This window comes from Haemaphysalis longicornis, unplaced genomic scaffold (assembly GCF_048455015.1).
Source record: "Haemaphysalis longicornis isolate Haplotype H1 unplaced genomic scaffold, Haemaphysalis longicornis Haplotype H1 scaffold_9, whole genome shotgun sequence".
NCBI lineage: Eukaryota > Metazoa > Arthropoda > Arachnida > Ixodida > Ixodidae > Haemaphysalis > Haemaphysalis longicornis.
Genome location: NW_027526460.1, coordinates 30,390,680 through 30,409,727, shown reverse-complemented (window position 1 = coordinate 30,409,727; position 19,048 = coordinate 30,390,680). Strand labels below are relative to the sequence as shown.

The 19,048-nt window shown below is 45.4% G+C and overlaps 1 protein-coding gene across 4 annotated transcripts in view; it reads right to left on the bottom strand.

Moving 5' to 3' along the window:
* Dys (Dystrophin) overlaps positions 1 to 19,048 on the bottom strand; it is a 478,030-nt gene that overhangs the window by 448,928 nt on the left and 10,054 nt on the right. The window contains exon 1 of one of the 4 annotated variants that reach the window (XM_077685803.1): positions 10,287 to 11,323. The exons of 1 other annotated variant lie outside the window; for it this stretch is intronic. In XM_077685803.1, the coding sequence (XP_077541929.1) occupies positions 10,287 to 10,533 (247 nt within the window). In that variant the 5' untranslated portion in view covers positions 10,534 to 11,323. Of the gene's footprint in view, positions 1 to 10,286; positions 11,324 to 19,048 lie in introns of those variants that run through there. 2 more of the 4 variants (XM_077685805.1, XM_077685806.1) reach the window with 2 other exon arrangements.

The window sequence follows — 19,048 nt, the reverse complement described above, 5'->3', positions numbered from 1 at the left end:
TCTGTTACACCTGGCCAATACTTTCAAATTTGACAGTAGTATTGCAGCTCATTTTCAAAAAACCACTAGTTCGAGTGAAGAAAAAAAGTACTTCAGTTTTGATGAATTTAAAGTATACAAAACTGAGTTTTCACGCTTTGCTAATAATTCAGTTCTGAACCGGTTCACGAACCGGTTCAACACTCCGAACCGGTTCGCGAACCGGTTCGTGGATAGAATTAGTCGAACCGGAACTGAACCGGAACAAAATAAATTTACCTGAACCCGAACCGTAACCGAACCCGTATTTTTTGCGGTTCGACACACTGATATATATATATATATATATATATATATATATATATATATATCAGGGTGTCGAACCGGAACCGAACCGAACCGTAAACCGGAACTGAACCGATATTTTTGCCGGAACTGAACCCGAACCCGAACCGTTATTTTTTGAGCGCGCTGAACCCGAACCGGAACTGAACCGAAAAAAGAAATAACGGTTACCGGTTCATGCCGAAACGGTTCGACCCTCTGTTGTTGATATTGCACAGTCAATGCAATTTAGGCCTTTCTTTCTTTCACGTACCATCAACTTCGTACTTGCTCGGGTATTTTCCCCTCCCGACAATTGAACACTATCACGCTCTATGTAACAACAGGGGAAATGAATTAGCACCATTGTAGCAATGGTCTGTTGCTGCTGGAGGCGCGAGCGTAGTGCAAGCTGACCAAACGAAATGTCATTCTCGGCAGCTTGCAGGGGATATAAAATGACTTTGCCCTTCCCTAGTTGCGACTTCATTGGAGCAATCAGGCTGCAGGAGTGCTCCACTGCGCAACAGCGAAAGCTCACACTCGATGTGTGCAAACTTTTTGCATTTCATAATTTGTTTAAAAGGTCCGACACCTGCAAATTATTAATACTTGACAAGTGTGACCGCAGGAGCTGCTCAGTGGCTAAGCCGTTTGCTAAGCCGTTTGCCCAACTCGCTACATTGCTTCTACTGCGACTCGTTCCGGAGGGGAGTACTTCTGTGGGCGAATTAAAGAGCGTCTACCCAAAAAGTCCCATCTCATGCTCCGCGTGACAAATTTCCCTTTCATTTTGTAACCGCATTATCTGTTATAAGATTCCGCAATGTAGCACACGGAACGATGGTAGGGGTTCAGGCGGTACGATGACATACTGATTGTAATGCACACTTTCGGTATCGCAAAAGGAATTGCAGTGGTCAGAGCAATAATGCAGTGACTGAGCGTTAACTAAAGCTTACTTTTAACAAAAGTCTGGCTAACACATTCGATAAGGTGACAGCTAACAAATTATTCAGGGGTAGTATTTATGTGCCTGTTGTAGGATTTTTCTGTTTTGTTACAAATATAAAAAATGTGCGCCATTGGTATTAGCGCTGGTATTTGAACGCGCCAGTACGCAGGAATAAATTTAAGGCTTCAAGGTTAGCGTGATGGGTGATTGCATAGCGACGATTGCGATTTCAACAAAAAAGGAAAGGACAGAAAACATATCCCACCGTCATATGTCTTGGCGGTGGCTTTATGAATAGTCGCTGGGACAACATAATGTCTGAGCGAGAAAGAAGGTGGTAAATCGTCGCTTTTCTAATATCTCGTGATTGTTTAAAGTTTGCTTTGCAATCGCGCCACTGCCCTTGGGGAACAGCAGAATTTTGAATTTTTGTTTGTGTTTTGACTTGACGGTCGTTTTAAACTAGTAAATGTTTTTTTCTAATTTCAGTGATAATTCAACTCGTCGAACCGGTTCGCGAACCGGTTCAAGCTCCCGAACCGGTTCGTGAACCGGTTCGGTGCGTGATTTTGTCGAACCGGAACTGAACCGGAACGAAATTATTTCACCCGAACCCGAACCGTAACCGAACCGGTATTTTTTTCGGTTCGACACCCTGATATATATATATATATATATATATATATATATATATATATATATATATATATATATATATATATATATATATATATATATATATATATATATATACAGAGAGAGAGAGAGAGAGAGAGAGTGGTTTATAATTGGGAATCAGACAATCTTCGGATAAAAAGATTTGGAGATTCGGGTCCTGCCGTAGGGCATCTTCTCCACTTACTTTCTTTGAAACATTTCAGAAAATGTATGTCTCAAGAAGAAAAAAAATACACATACATATAAAACGTGAGGAAAAGATGAAGACAGATAAAACACGCAGAAGGTTTGGGTTTGGGCTCAGCCCTTCGAGAAAAGTTCATTACGTGCTTCCGATAGATAGAAAAACCGACAAACGAGGCGAAAATTGACAGAGCTTCGAACGGGAGGCCTACGCCCAAGCGACGAAGGTCTAACGGTCTTGATTTCTCCCCTGAGCAAGGCAGGGGCGAGCGCACCGGCCCGCATGCGCGAAGTAAATGAAGCGTCCCAAAGGGCATTACCGAGAATTCTTTTTTTCATCATCTCTAATGGGGAGTGGTATGGGTTTCGGAAAAGACGTTTACTATGTTTCAGACATAGTGAACGTCCAGTCGGTTAATGTAGCAGCCGCAGCTTGATCCTGATACTGAAGTGCTGCTTTAAATGCACAATTTAGGAGCCTCATTTGCATAAAACTGCTAAGTTTACGATAATTAACTGAAAATGACACTGTGCACAACGCAGACACTGTACGAAATATGTGAGGTCGGTGCACTAAAAAAGCCCTTTGTTGCCCTTTAAACTGGTAGAAGCACATAGAAGAAATTCCACTTTTTAGCAGCTATAATTCAGTGCCGCTATTACTGGTACGTAATGAATGGGCATGGTGTGAATCTGTTGGCTGTGCCGCCGTGGTGAAGCAAACGACGTCGATGTGTACAAGAGGAATGCATTTGATTCTCATGATAAAATTTATCCTCTCTCTCTCTGTGTGTATTAGAACATGCAGTCGCACGCGAAGCCTGACACGAAGCGCTTTATTAAAATTTAACTCATTTACCTTTTTTGCTTAGCTCTTTCATTTTTTTTTCGCCTTAAGTAATTTCTAATTTGCTCGCCACTGTCTTGTTTAATGTTCCCTGCACAGTTTAATCGAAGTTATCTTATTAAAGGAGTAAATATCAACTTATCGCGTACACGGTCGAACCACAATCGCAGGCAGTCATATAGGTAAAACGTGACCATCCCACGAAATTTAGTTCCTGTAACAGATGTCGTCACGCGCTTCTCATAAAGATGCAAGATTCCGGAAAAAGATTCGTCCGAACCAAAAAAAAAGGGTACTTCGATCCTGTCCCGAAGTAGAATAACAGAAGAGGCAAAAGTGAAATGCGACGGGCTCGCCAAGGCTCGAAAAGTTTTTCCGCAGTTGCGACGGTAACAATGCATCGTTAGATAAAAAGGATTTCCCCAATATATCGAACGGCGAACTTGCCCAGGCGAACGATCGCGGCGGGAACTTTAATTACGTTAGAAAGCACCACACAGCACCAAGTGCTAGTGCAATAACATTGAAGGGCCCAGGGAAATTAATCCCCCGGTGTCGTTTAGTACTTCTAGGTGACGCGCGCGGCGCATTACTGCTTTTCGCAGAACGCGCAGTCAAGCCAGCCGGGATTGTTCGTTCAAACCGCGAAGCCATATCCTTTACTCGTTTCGCTTATAGCCAGCTGTCATTTTCCAGTGCGCATTCTTCTTAATCAGAATTCGGGTCCCCGTTATCGCCTGTTTTTCCCTCCCGTTTCTCTTTTGTCGAGTCAACCCTTTCCACTGTACCGATTTTTTTAAACAGGAAAGTGTTTTATGCCGGGGTACACAAAGATTTCCATGACGTCATGTCCGTCACGAAAGTAACGCCAGTGCAAGAAAGCAAGCGGCCTGTAAAGGGTGCAGTCCTGCACACAGGGTCTTCTTGCGGGGAAAGCAACCTTTAGTACAAAGAGTACGTTATACTTTAGGTTCTTCGTTTTCGGGTTTTATATTTGAACTCGAAAGTGTTTTATGCCGGGATACACCAAGATTTCACTGACGTCATATCCGTCCACGGAAATGACGCCAGTACGTTTTTTGCCGAAGCGACCCGCCAACAGGACGTCGCTCGCAAAGCACACCCACAAGACAGCCGCCGACCCGCAAATAATTGCTCATTTCGCTGCAGATTTCGCTGCACATTTCAATTTCGTGTATTACCGCTTCCTATGACAGAGGAATCAACCACACTTTTTTTTTTAATTTGCCGCGCAAACAAGCGCCCTGCTTCAACGCAAAGGCAGCGCACACTACGAAGTCACTACAAGTTCGATTGGACATCCACCTAGCGGAGTTTTTAGAACGTCTAATTAACGTTCCTTCACGCCATAAACGACAAATGACCTTTCAGTTAAACAATACTACCTTCGGAATCCCGATTTCTCTCAAACGTGTTGAACCTATCCCGAGGGGGAACACGCTCTTAGAACGTACCTATGACAACAACGCGGCGCCGCATGCAGGTTTCGTACTCGGCGACGAGATTGTGCTCATACGAGTGCGGCTTTCCGCCATGGCGACAGGTGCATTATGCTTAGGGCTCCGGGTTTTCGGAAATCTGACCAACACTCGCCGCTGAAAATTTCGGACAATTCGGATTTATCCTATAAACACCGATTTTAGAGCAGGACGGCGGCAAAAAATGACGACCGAAGTTCGGACTTCAGGATATCGGTAAGTTATTGGAACCACGGGCCATTCGCACTTTCAACGCTAACTACGAATGGCCACCGGTCCCACAAGAAGGCTCCTTTCTCCTCCTTCAAGACCAGTACATTTGTCTAAACAAGGGTTATATACCCTGATATAAGCCAGCTCGTTACAGATCTTGCAAACTTCCGAAGGTATGAAAAAGTAACCTTGTTGAACCCCTGTCGGTTTGTAGAGTTCACACTGAGCAACACCCAGGGATTTCTCGATGCGCGCCGAGGCTTCTAGTTCAACCTATTCCTAGAGCAAACATTGAAAGGGCATTTTCTATGCTGAGAAATATCAATCGAAAGCAGCGCCCTTCCATCAGCGACAAAATTTCGTGTGCTAGCGTGTACTGCAACAAGCGTTAAGGTTGTAATAGGAGAAACTTGCATGTTTCGTCTTTAACTATTCGTGCTTGTGTACACGTGTGTCTGTCTGCCATTTAAATCCTGGAGTCAAAAATTTGCTCAGAGTGTTCTGAGGTGTTCGTGTTCAGATGTCGTTTCATCTGTGATTTGGAGTATTTTAAAACAAAGCGGAATAAAATATGAATTTCGGAGAATTGGATATTCACAAGATATAAACACCGAAAAGACTCTCCGAATTTTAACAAAAATAAACTCCGAAAACCCGATGCCCTACTTATGTTCTATGAGGTTTTAAGCATCTTCTCGGAATTTTGACTGTAATTAAGGGGCCTTTCCTCACGGCGGACACTTATTTTCGACCTCGTGTTACTTTTATATATACTTTTCTACGCAGGCGCCCTTGTATCTAAATGCTTCTGCCGCCGTGAAGGATTCTTACCTAATGAAGGAGTCTTACCTACAAGCCCTGCTATCAACGCGCTCGGCAGGGAACCGAACCCAAGCGAATCCTCAACCAGGCACTCGCAACACAACTTCCTAGAGCCGCTGCTCCACTATGATAGAAAGTAAGCGAGATGAAAAGAAAAAAAAAATCGGCGTTCGATAGAAAACAAAAAATAAGGCGTCATCGCTCGAGCGCACCAAGCCCGGGTGCGAGCGGATACGACCACGCGTAAACGGAACTTTTCCGCATGCCGTATATCCCCCGTCGTAAAAAAGCACGTCCACAGTAACCGCACGTGCCCGTCAGTTTCACATTAGCATCGATCCGCTCTGAGGGGGCCTGGACCGTTGGTGCAAGCCGAGAAAGAAGGGAGCGGAAGAAATAGAATGTGCGTTGCGTAACATTCTAACTTACATATAGTATAGTAGGCCGACTGGAGGCCGGAATAACCCACGGAAAAAGAGCGCTGCTTTGAACGGCGCCGGAAGACACAGACAACGCTTTCGCTGCGAACGTGTATCGGAAGGAAACGTTTTACGTGATACGAAAGTCGAGCAGAAATAAAGTACTGCCGATGCATATTTTAAAGAAAAGATTTTTCTGTCTCTTTTCTGGCCTCTCGTCGAAAGTATTTGCGTTATTCATAGAAAAAGGGGAAAAGAAAGAGCGCGAAAGCGCGGGTTTTTATGACGGAAATATTAAACCGGCAGAAATTCGTTCAATCCCGGCTTTTTTTTACCGCGATGGGAAAGAATTACTCAGTAAAACATTTTTCGGGAGAAACATGGTCGCTTGCAAACATATCCTGGGCAAAATTGTAGGCCGGAATGCGGTCGTGCGAAACGCGGCTTACGTAAGGGTAATTTGTTTGAGCGAAATGTCATGTACAGACGGGTTCCTTGCAACGCGCCAAGAATCCGGACCATTATTTATTCGAATTTGCTTTGAAAAATTGCTTCCTGCTTTACCTCCTTTTCACTGATTATTATTCGTCCCATATTTAACGCTTAGGAAGCTCTGAATTCGAAAGTTGGATACATCCGCAGGTACATTTAGCTTATTCTCCTCCGCACATTTTACAGGCCTCCACTGATTCGTACACCTACACATCATTACCATACCAGTCATCACCGCGCACATATCCTCTTTCTTTTGATAAAAATAATGATGAGAACGATGATGAAGAGGATGATCATGAGGATGGCAAAGAAGAAGAAGAAGAAGAAGAAGAAGAAGAAGAAGAAGAAGAAGAAGAAGAAGAAGAAGAAGAAGAGGAAGAGGAAGAGGAAAAAGAAGAAGAAGGAGAAGGAGAAGAAGAAATGATGATATTATTATTCTTGTCTCTCTTCTTCTCCGCTTTCTTAACCGTCATTATCATCACCCTCATAACCAGCCTCACAATCGCCATCCCCCCTGCATGCCCCTTCAAGACGGCGGCCAGTTTTGTCAGTTGCTACCCACCGTTCTTACCTTTAGTTAGCCGAATGATTTCATTGTTTAGAAATCATCGCATCTCATTGCACCATTTAGTTCCCTGCACTTGTATGCATTAAGCCATGGAAACAACTAGTGAATCACACATAAGTCCCCTTCTACAGCTCTTCACAGCTCCACATTATCGTTTTGATCCCTTATCCTCGTCCGCCATCCGAAGCCTGCAGTAAATGATGCTCGTCCTAAAATGCTCCGTGCTTCTTCAGACATTTTCAATTCGTTGCAGGAGCTCAAGAACTACATACATTCAATGTCTCTTTTTCTTTCCCATAAAGAGGACCGTATACGTTATTTTAGGCACAGCTAACTCTGACGCTTTATTACCCCTAGTTTCCTTTTTTTTTTTTCGGAACTGGCGCTAAAACAACGTCTCCTGCTCTTTAAGGCGTCGAGCACTACAAGACGAAATGCGGGCACAGTAGACAGAAAACCCTCCCCAGCACCCTGCAAATGGTTTCTCCGTATTTATAGAAACTTTCTGCCTTTCTCATTACACAACTAAGCCTTCATGGCTACACATCTTTCAGGGCCGTCTGTTCCAGGCAGAACGCAGTGCCTTCTTGGCCCGGTTAGATGTTCAGGGACGCAAGGTGAACGGTTTTCGCAGCGTCTCACCCTCCCCCCCCCCCCCCCCCCCCCCCTCTCTTTTTTTTTTCTTTTTCCCAGAGCCGTAATCTATTTTCGGAGAGTGCCTTGGACGAGGGCGCTCCCCATCAATTTCTCCGCGCCTCTTTTCTGAGAGGCGCTCCGAAAGAGTATGCGACAAGTGAGCGGCGACGGCCATAGGGGCCCTTTCTAATACATATTTAAATGCGTATGAACGGGTACTCAAGACACGCGAGTGTCAATAATTTAATCCATTTTATCTCATTTCGGCCTATATATACAGAGGGCTATGGTATGTCGAGGTATTTTTAGTATTGTCCTAATTATCCTACTGAGACAAATGAAGCGATTATCGCTTCAAAATAGATATTTTTTTATTCTACAGTGCACTTTTAACAAGACGCCGACCCGGAGGTAGGAGAATGATGTGCGGAGAACGAAGGAGAAAAATTAAAAAAAAAACTGGAGGAAGTTCACACTAACGCGTAAGACTTGAAGGTAGCGAAGCTGCACGCAACCTTCACGACAATCGAGCAGGTTTAAGTCCACGATAGCAGCCGACTTGCTTCTTCATCGCTGCCGCAACGACCTTTACGCCATCACTGTTTCTATAAGTATGAGCTTCCTTCGTTATTTGGAAGTGATAATCACTGCACCGTATATATATATATATATATATATATATATATATATATATATATATATATATATATATATATATATATATATATATATATATATATATATATATATATATATATATATATATATATATATATACGGTCGAAAAAGAAAAGAAGGCTGGTGAAAGGAGGAACGTTAGTCCACATTTGCGTTTAGGTACTTTCCTTCATTTATGTATGTATGTATGTATGTATGTATGTATGTATTATGTATGTATGTATGCATACAAACACAGGCTCAACGCGGCGCCGCCGGTTCGACGAGTATTTCGTGTCTGGCCATGGCTAATACAAGTTCCTTGTCGAAACGCTGGCGCCAGGCTGAAAGTGCCCTTTGTTCTGCTTTGCTTTCTGTATGCAGACCAAAGGAACAATTACTCACTGGAGAAAAATTCACAATAGAAGTGTCTCACTTTGCAATATTTTTCCAAATTCTTCTGTCGTTTCGTAGACGTATTAAGGTGTCCCGAGCTTTTCCAGAACCGTCAAGCGCGGTTGTAATTCCTGCAATAAATTCACGTACTTGCTTTCGCAATAAAAGTAAAGCTGATTAGTGTAAGAGTGACGGCCAGACCCAGGAACTCTACTTGAGTGTATTTTTCTTTTACGAGCTAATGAGCACAAAATAACTAAGACATGCCGGGAGCGCAATTTCAATTAGAGGCCCGACGCTGCCTCGCGCTGAAAACTGAGGTCGATGCGAGAAACCCGACAGCAATGTTCTGCTCCTTTCTGCTTTTTGCCGGTTATTTTCGCTTATGCCTCCAGCGCTGTTCTGCGAGGCTTTAAATCTGCATGCCACGAACGTGTATTTTCTTGTGCGTGTGCGCGACCATAACTTACACTGAGGCCTGTGGGAAAAAAAAGAAAAACAAAGAAATAAACGGGAGAAGATGCGGCCCAATTTTCAGGGATGAGCGCGAAAATAAGGATGTGTCATGTTTTTTTTTTTTTTTTTTCAGACTTCGTTCTTAACGTAATCTTCCCGCCTTTGTGACTTCGCGCGTTTTATTTCTGCTAGAACTCGGCAGCTTCAAAGTTTGGAAAGACATCACATGTGGCGGTATCACTACCTACGACCGCAGTATTAATATGGCTCTGTACTGTGGTATCGTTTCTTGTTGCTAATGTGCTAAGGCTGGTCCAAAGAGTGCCGCAGCTATGAATTCTTCACGGGCGGGAAAACGAAGGAAGGAAGGGAGAAGAGGAGGGGATCATGATCAGTGCATGCAGGACATCCACTCGTGTGCACAAGGCACGCTTACACCTCGGTCTAAGGCTTGGCAGCGCGCGCACACGTGCTTGCGTGCGTGTGTACGTACGTACATACATACGTGTATACATATATACGTATGCATGTACGTGTGTGTATGTGTGTGCATGTATGTATGATTGTATGTATGTGTGTATGTACGTATGTATGTGTGTGCGTGCATGTATGTATGTGTGTGTATGTATGTGAGTGTGCGTGCGTGCATGTATGCATGCATGCATGCAGGTATGTATGTATGTATGTATGGATGGATGGATGTATGTCAACAGAAGTAAAAAATAAAATAAAAAGTTTCTGAATTTTTGCAGCCGCCCCACTCCACAGGGGCGATTTCCCGCGCGAGCCGGGTGAACTTCCCAAGCGTTGTAGTCCCACACAAGGGCCGAACGCCAGGTCGGGGAGTCGCTTGCACCTATTTTACCGGCGCCACCAAGGCACACAAGTGCACTTGGTGACTTCTACAGCCACGGTGGACGCTCAACTCGTAACCGCCTGTGGCAGGACATCCGGCAGACTCTTTCACCTCCGGCAATCCGGCAATGCGGCCTGATGGCCGCGTGTCCGTTACTGGTTGCAATATTTAGCAGATATAACCGAGAAACATCTGGCTGCAACGCAGCCATGAGAAATAAGCTAAAGAGGAACCTCCCATGAGGTACTAAACCCCTCGCTACACTGCAATACGGGCAAGCGATGACGCTTTGCAAACACTCACATTCGTCGAGTACGAGTTCGTCGTCTGTCTCCCGTCGACGCCACCTGTCGCGGTCGTCGTCTTCCTCGTCGTCGTCCTCTTCTTCGTCGTCTTCCTCGTCGTCGTAATCGGTAACGTCGAGCGTCGGGATCACAAAGCCTCTGTGCGACGAAGGCCCGCTTCCAGCGGCGCCAAGGCCACTGCCGCCGCCCAGGGTTGCAGCGAAAGACGGTCGAGGCGGGATCGCTGGGGGCCTCCGGCGATGCATGCCGAGCGTCGGGCCGCTGAGCAAGGCTCACGGGAAGAAGAGGGCACCGCCGATCACCACAGCCACACTCACCTCACAAGCGACACGCATTCACTCAGCCGCACGGTCTGGCCGCACGCTTAGTTGAAGCTTTCCTGCGAGGCGCACGTTGTTGGTCGATCACCGTGGATTGCTCCTCGAAGCAAGTCACTGCTGTGAGTGACACCTGAGTGCCAAGCATAGGAACGAAACAGTCTCGACAGAAGCGCTGCTGAGGCGGCAACGCTTGCGCGAATATTAGAGGAAGCTAATTTTTGCTTTGAGCACACATATCGCATTTCCCCTGTCAGTGACAAGCAGATTGCGTCCCCAGCCACTGACTGCACAGTCTCGCAGAAGCAGCGAACACGTTTGTCACAGTGCACTTCCGGGAGCACTTGGACGCCCACTTTGAACCCAGCCGAGACGCTTACGCGGCACCGTGTGACTTCGCTGCGCGTCCTCGCGAACGAACGGGTACGCGCGCACCGGGGCAGCGCGTCGCTTGTATGCTCCGCCGACTTTTTTTACTGCTGCAGACGGAATAGTTCCGATCGCCGCTTCACTTCACCGCCCACTGTCACACACCACGGAATAACACTCGCCCATCACGGCGGGAAATGCGGCAGCGACGATCGGACGGCGTTAGAGCCGTGCGGGCTCGACAAGCGGCCAGAGACGACGAAGAGTCCGAGCAGCGGCAGCGGCAACGACGAGGCGTGGTGGTGTGATGATGACTCCTCGCAGGCGTCGGCGGCACGCCAGCGTGCGCGAGAGCTCCACTGGAAGGGAGGCTTCTCCTGCCGCCACGCGGCCGGGCCTCGAAGCCTGCGCCGCTTCCCGGCAGCCTCCCCGCCGCGTCACGTGGCCTAGCACCATCGCCACGTGATCTCCATCCCCGCTCCGGCCGCTCCCTCCTCTTCCACCCCTGTGCAGCATCGTTGCTGCTCCCCGTGCTCTCTTTTACCTCACACGAAGAGATACTGTCTCTTTTTTTTTTCTTTCTTTTCTGCTATCCCGGGAGTGCCGTCCGTTCCCTTCGCCGCCGAGCACCTGTCCCCGAGGCGCTCCGCGCATTTGTCCATCGCATCATTACCGGAGATAAGTAGGTCTTTCGGACACATAGAAGTATAAATGTTACCGTAGAGCACTCACTGCACTCGCTAACGTCACCATGCGTGGTGGCGAAGCACCGAAGAGAGCGGTAAGCGACATCCGTATCTGGTACGGCTCCCACACACATCACAAATATCCGAATCACGAAGAGAGATGACGCCAGCTCTCATGGGTTTCGCAAACTGCGTTCTGGCTGGGAAGCGCAGCCAACCATTACGGGTGGTTATCGTTTCCTTAGTTGTGTTGTTTGCTTTTGCTTTTACCAGGGTCCCCCAATTGAAAGACTCTGCCTTTACTGATTGATTTTGTGGGCGCCGGTGAGAGCGTAACATTCAGTTATGCAGTCAGTAAGAAGTAAATCGTTTCTTCCTCGAATGTGTTCCTGACTGGATGATTGAATGCCAGATTTTCATTTCCAAAATGAAGTACTTCACACCAATGGCGAACCTAATAAAGTCAAAGGCATGTATTTTTTATTACTACTACTACTACGAAATTAAATGGACAGGAAAATATTTATCTATGATCTTTCAAAGAAAATTATGTGTCACCGGCAATATTCTCTAACAGCAGGAGCTAATCGGCGCAGTGTAGTAATGAAAGGCCCGGGTGTTAGTCCTTGAACATCGTCGTTATTTGCCATGAAGTTACAGTGCCATTGATATACATTACGACAGAGTACTTTTATACTTTTTAATGCAAGCGTTAAACAAAAATATTTATTTTGCTCCTACTAATTTTTGAACCCTGCACCTCTCACAGGAGCAACCAACACCTAAACAAGCAGCCAGGCAGCATAATGCATCATCAGCACTTGAAAGGCAAGGGCATGCGCCGTAACTATTTGAAGTGTATGCTTCTTTAAAGCCTCTATTGATCTGTCTTTTTTTATATAACATGAGCGCAAACATGTACGCTGCTTTCAGAGAAATAAATTGACCGGGTTCGAATCCTGGACCAGGACTAATTTTTTTCCCTCAACTGTGAAGTTTCTGAGAAAGCTGTATAGCTTTCCTTTGTAGCTGTATGGCTGCATTGAGGTGGATGTTAAATTTTTCTTCACAGAAATTTACTCCACCTTGGGGGTTTTCCCTAAATTCTGGTCAATTAACACCTGTCCTTCACTGCGAGTTGTCGATCAATTCGCTCTCACGCTACAAACGACTAGCCTCGTGGTTAGCTCAGTTCGTAGAACGACTGCTCCGGTTAAGCGCTGGTCCCGGGTTCGAATCCGAATCCTGGACCAGGACGATTTTTTCCTCAACTGTGAAGTTTCTGAGAAAGATTTATAGCTGTCCTTTGTAACCGTATGGCTGCATTGAGGTGTATTTCAAATTTTCCTCCACGGAAACTTACTCCACCTTGGGGATTTCACCTAAATCTTGTCGATTCAATAGATCTTACACAACATCGTCCACTGGAAACGTCTGGTAAGCTGACTTTGCCACACAAAATAATTAAGCACAGATTCATAATTTTTGTGCTGGCCTTACAGCACATGAAGCGGCGATTACTTCCCACAAACCGACGTCTGGTGAATTTATGCGCTAAGATATAAAGTTCGAATTTGGAGTTGAGTTGATAAAGCGCAGAAGTGGACCTGCACGGATGATTGAAATAACTACCACACTCCAGCTTGCGCACGAGCCTCTCCATTTGCCTGACGGGAAGCTCCCGCTTTTTACACCAGTTTGGCTCCTGTTGTGATACAGTTATGTCAGCCATGGGTGACATTGCTACGTGAGATGGTTTATTTAATAGTTACACCTTGAGGTCTAGTGAGGTTAAAGCATGCACTGGATATAGCACCAAAGTAGTTTTTTATAAATACATGCTAGTTCAGAATTATATTACGGCAATATCAGAAGTAACGACAGTTTTTTTCTTTCAACGCTGTGACGTTTCCCCACAGCTCCCAAAACATTTGAACTCCTGGCCTGTAAAGATGGCTTAACAATGAACGCTACTGTTCAGATGCAAAGCCCCATTAACAAAAACAAAATATTAATTATTCATTTATTTATTCATAGAAACCTTACAGGCCCTACTGGAGGGCATGGAGTAAGGGGGGCGTGTGAAAACGTAATAACAATACAAAGCATAAATTGAAGACAGGAACATCGTAACAACAAAATGTAAATGCATTATACATATTTTGCAAGAACAAGGCGATCACTTTTTCACCGTACATGAACACTTGTGGCCTACAATTTGTGAGAGAAAAAAAACACACACATACATAACATACACGAAAATCCTGGTAATGGGTGTTACACAAAAATATTTTAACAGCATTAAATTGTGTAATGCAGGAGTAGCTGACGGCGAAATGTTTCGGGGTTAGATATGGTGGCAATGTTATCAGGCAGATCATTCCAAAGGCGAATGACACGAGGCAGTGCGGATGAATTAAATGCATTGGTTTTACCGTATATGCGCATGAAACTGGACTGATTATGCAATCTGCGTGAAAAACAATAAGGTATTTGAAGTGGTAGCCGGGTTCGTTTATGGGTGAAAATATATTTGTGGAAAAGGCACAAAGCAGCAATATTACGGCGACTGTCTAATGGAGGAAGTTGCAGGTCTAGTTTTATTTGCGGTACGCTGGAATTGATAGTATAGTTACGTGATATGAACCGGGCTGCTCTATTCTGTACCATTTCTATCATATTTATTACGTAATTCTGGTGAGGCGACCAGATTGGCGAGGCGAATTCTAATTGTGGCAGGATGAATGTTTGAAAGGCGAGTTTACGAATGTTAGTAGGTGAATTTCGCAAGTTACGATAAAAAGAGTTGCATGAAGAACAATAACCACTAAACAGGCAGTTTCGTACGTTCCGACTAAAAGAAAAAAAAACGATTTGCAGACTTTCCTTCCCCGCTGTTCCAAGTTGCATAGATTAAGTTGCATAGATGGACGAAATGACTACGCGTCCGTATTGTCGCGATTGTACAACTTTGGCAGTTTTACACGACGAAGTGACACCCAGGCCATGAGGCACGCCACAGTGAAGGGCAACGGATTAATTTAGATCATTTGGGCATCTTTTATAATGCGGTAAAGTCTTGACACACGACCGTTTTCTTTTGTCCCCTAAAAAAAGGCCGCCGTGGCCCGGATCGAACCGTGCCCGTGACTGAGCTGTACGAGATCTTACATTGCGATTTTTTTAAAAGACTTTCTAAAGTCTTGTTTTGTGCTACTTAAGCGCGAAAATTTTGGTCAGTTTTTCTTTATGTTTGTGTGCCTCTGTCTGTCTGTCTGTGACTCGATTCAGCCACCCGGCCAAAGTGAAACAAAATTTTCACAATAGGTTTACACACCCACAGCCAAATCTAAACGTCAAAGTCCGGTGGCAATGTTCATATTGTCAGTATTGTTGAGCAAGAACAAAACATTAGGCAAATGTGGGGCAGAAAATCGATACACAAGTGATACTTTCAGTGTTCCTTTATGAGAGAAATTATGGATGCTTGATTTTTGCGATAGCCAATGAAACAGTATATCCACTGCAGAAACGAAAGAAATCACTCTGTCGCCTGCTGTCGCCCGCGCCACTATAGCTCCTGGCGGGGTTTTAAGAAATCAAACTGCAACAGTTACGAAAGGTTCCACTAGATAGGTTCCACGTTCCGCTCGGAACGCACGCGGAAAGGGGCGACAAGGTTATGAAAACGTTGAAGTAGGGCGCCTCGATTCGCGCACGTCTCCTCCGTGCGGAAGCGCTGGCATCGAGGAACCCGGCCTGTGGAACGCGGTAAATTTAAATTGACTTGAGCATACCTCCAACGTGTGTACCTTGGGAGGAGCGCGACGGGAGAGGAATAGCATGAGAAATGAGCGGGAAAGCGAAGGGGGCATTTACTTGGCACATGTCTATCGTCTTTCTATCATCTTTCGTCGACATTTCCAACGATTTTTTTTAGTGGCAAGTCACCACACGCCTTTGTTAAATTACTGGGACATTTATCGAGCCAGCGACCTTGCCGCATCCTTGCTGCGACCTTCACCTTGAAGTCGTCTTTCTAGCTGCCACACAGCGTCAGTTAGGCGCCACAGCTACATGGAACCGCGTAACCTGACGGTCAGGGCATGTCGTTTACAAGCGTACAGAGGAGGACATTAAGTTTCCACCATCATGTGCACCAGCTGACATTGGTGGCTTTTCTTTATAGTTGACGTTCGCTAAAAGTTATCTGTCTGCTCACTGATGGCATCACTGTCGGTTGTAACGTGACGCCTACTGATAGACATTCGCATCAGCCCCATCCGCCACAAGGGACGCTTTCTGACCCAGTGGCCTTGCATATGTCTTGGCCTTGGTGGCGTTTGAAAGAGTACTTAAGTGTGAAAAAAGTTGGCCCGGATCGGCAGTTTACAGTGTCCAGAATATGACTCTCGCCATCAGCAGTTTTTCAGGTAAAGCAGGAAATGCCAAGGTTATGCAAAGGAGTGTCATACCCCGTGTTTTTTTTTTTTTTTTTTTTTCACGCTACTTGTGACGTGAAAAACTGTGAATAGCGGAACGGAACTGGCGGAGACTGTTGATTGTTTTTTTTTTTTTTCGAAGTGTAATTGGCGCAAGGCTATTAAATGTAGACTAAATGTAACGATCGTGCTCTGACAAATTCTTTTCTTTTTTAGGAGACAGATTCAGCCGGTAAACTTTACCGAAAGACTGCCGGACTACCACACAGCTGGTAGTTGCTGCGCAAGTTTCGATTTCGGCCAAATTTTTGCCTTGGTGTGCACGTTTAGCCAGCGAAAGCGAAGGCTGTGGCGCCATCTAGTTGCCACTTTGTGCGCGTTTGCGAGTAATAACACACACTACCCCGCTTCTTAAAAAAAGAACGTGTATTTGGCTTGGTATAGGTAGGTTTGGTTAGGGTTCCTAAATTTAGCGTTAAAAAAAGCGCTTCGCAGTATATCGCGCGCCTCGCATAAGTCATACAGTCATAGTAATTTGTAGGTTGACATCCGCAGCCATCACCCAGACTAAACATTTTTAATTCCGTACTTTAACTACATGTCCCCGTTCTTCTAATTTTGACATCTACCCTGATGGAAGCAATTAAAAACTCCATATGAATTTTTTGCAATTAATCATCCGGACGTTCAGTTCGTTTTTAAAAGTGATGTCCACGTGGCCTCATAGCCTCTAAAACAGCATGTTCGTAACAGATAGTGCTTTCTGTTAAAACTTGATGGCCGGTTAAAACATATTACTCGGCCTAAACAAAAGCCAACTGCGAAAATTGCCCTGCTCTGCAAGGTGCGACCGCCCACAGGCTGCATGGTTCTGCTCCCCTCGGCGCGCGCTCGGCTCCGTTAGGGGTTTGCTGGGAGTTTCTACTTCACATCCCGTGCGCGCACGCACGCACGAACATACAAAAATGGAGGGAAACGGAAAGGAGACATTCCAGCTTTGATCATTAATTTGTGAACAAACCAACCACCGTTCCTCGTCAAACAGACGCTAGAAAATTTAGGAAAATGTGTAATATTTCAGTTAACACGAAACTCCTTTAATGTTTCGTCAGAGAGGCCTCCTTGACTGCGCTACTTCACGTGGTCAGTTGGAAGGCCCTGTCACGTGACAGCGTCCATTATGAGTGCACGGACTGGTATCGCTACCTTTCTATGAAAAGGGATACCCTCATTGAATGACTGCTGCACCCCAACGTAACAAAAACAAAGGAATTTAAAATTGAGAATACTCTCCTCCCCGTACAGCCCCAGAAAATGCCCTCCCTCCCTCCCTCCCTCCCTCCCTCCCTCCCTCTCCCCTCCATCTAACCTCCCCCTCCTCTCTCTCTCTCACTCACTCTCTCTCTCCTTCCCATTCTCCTTCAGCAGTCACTCATAAGATATTGGCTCATCGTCCCCGCAGTTGGTGTCGCAACATACACACTGGGGGCACAGTGCGATGTTTTTGAAAGTCAAAGAAATTGGACGATAAATAAATTATAGCGGATAGATACTGGTGGGTATGCCATATTAGACAACAAAAAAGGACAATGAATAATAATTGTAAAACAAGGTGCATAAATAAACAGCTCTAAAATAAAATACGCAGGGGTAAATGGGAAGACGCCAGCAGCTACGTCCGCCAGTGGAAACGATTTAATTGTACCCGGCCGATGTCCCTTAGCGCATCGCTTATCCACGGCAGTTGGCGGCAAATGAGATGACTGTTTGAAGAGCCAAAGGTGCTCATTTCTCTTAGAACAATCCCCAAAAAGATGGCGCAAATATGAATGTCCCCGAGCGGTGCAACGAGCACGGTCAAGATAAAGATGTTGCACAGATTCCATCCCATTGAATCAGATACACATAGTAGAGAGCCGGGTACTCCCCTGACAGACTGAGGTACCTGTCAAGTACTGCAAGGGCTCGGCGGCCATGCGCAAGCGTCACTGCGCATTTTTAAGGCGAAATTCTGAAGTGCCCCATTGTGCGGAAAACCGACGTCGTCGTCGTTGTCATCCGGTACAGAAAATGTTCGTGTGACAGTTTAACGTGACGGCGCGTGAATAGAACACAACGTAAATTGATCTACACCCGTTTTGTCTATAACTAACACCCTTACACCCTATCAAAAAAACAAAGAAAGCACCCTTTGAAAGGGCGCAATAAACGATAAGACACCCTTCAAAAGAGTGTATTCTTTCATTTCTGCTAGGGCGTAAGGGTGTCATAAGCGACAAAACACCCTTAAGCGGGTTCTCCTTTGTTTTCTCTGCTAGAATGTGAGGGGGTTAGTTATAGACAGTGTTTTACACCCGCAAGGGTGTAAATCATTCTACAGTTCAGGTGCACTCCAGCCAGGGATGACTGTAATTCTGCGGAAGCTCTGGCCCAAAGTGTGGCCAGTCTGTGTGTCGAAGCAATTCGCGACAAAAGACGAAGAAACGAAAGCGAGAAGACTTGAACACTTCGTAGCAGTTAAGTATTTGTAGCGTCGTAGCGATAACACCCTCCCTCACCCCTCCTCCCCCCACAAAAAGAATGCAGAGAAATATTTAATAAGTATCGCTAAGGGAAGCACAATGCTTTCGCCTTCAAAGCACGTAAGCCGGCTAAACTGCCGCGAGTAACGTTTTTGCTAAGCGCATGGCTTTGTTATCGCCGTACATTTAGCAGAGTCCTTCAGTTAGTTTGAAGGACTTTGCTTCTTTAAGGCTTAAAATCAGAAGCAGGCAAGTTATCTCAGTTGAAAGCCGACGATACCAATAAACAGCGAAACGACGAGACCAGTAAAACGATGAGACCAATAAAACAAAGTGAGAGGTGAAAAAAAAAAAATAGAAAGGCCGATCGCAACATGAATAAAGACTTTAAAAATCTTTCCTGCATAACTGGTGCGCTTAGTCA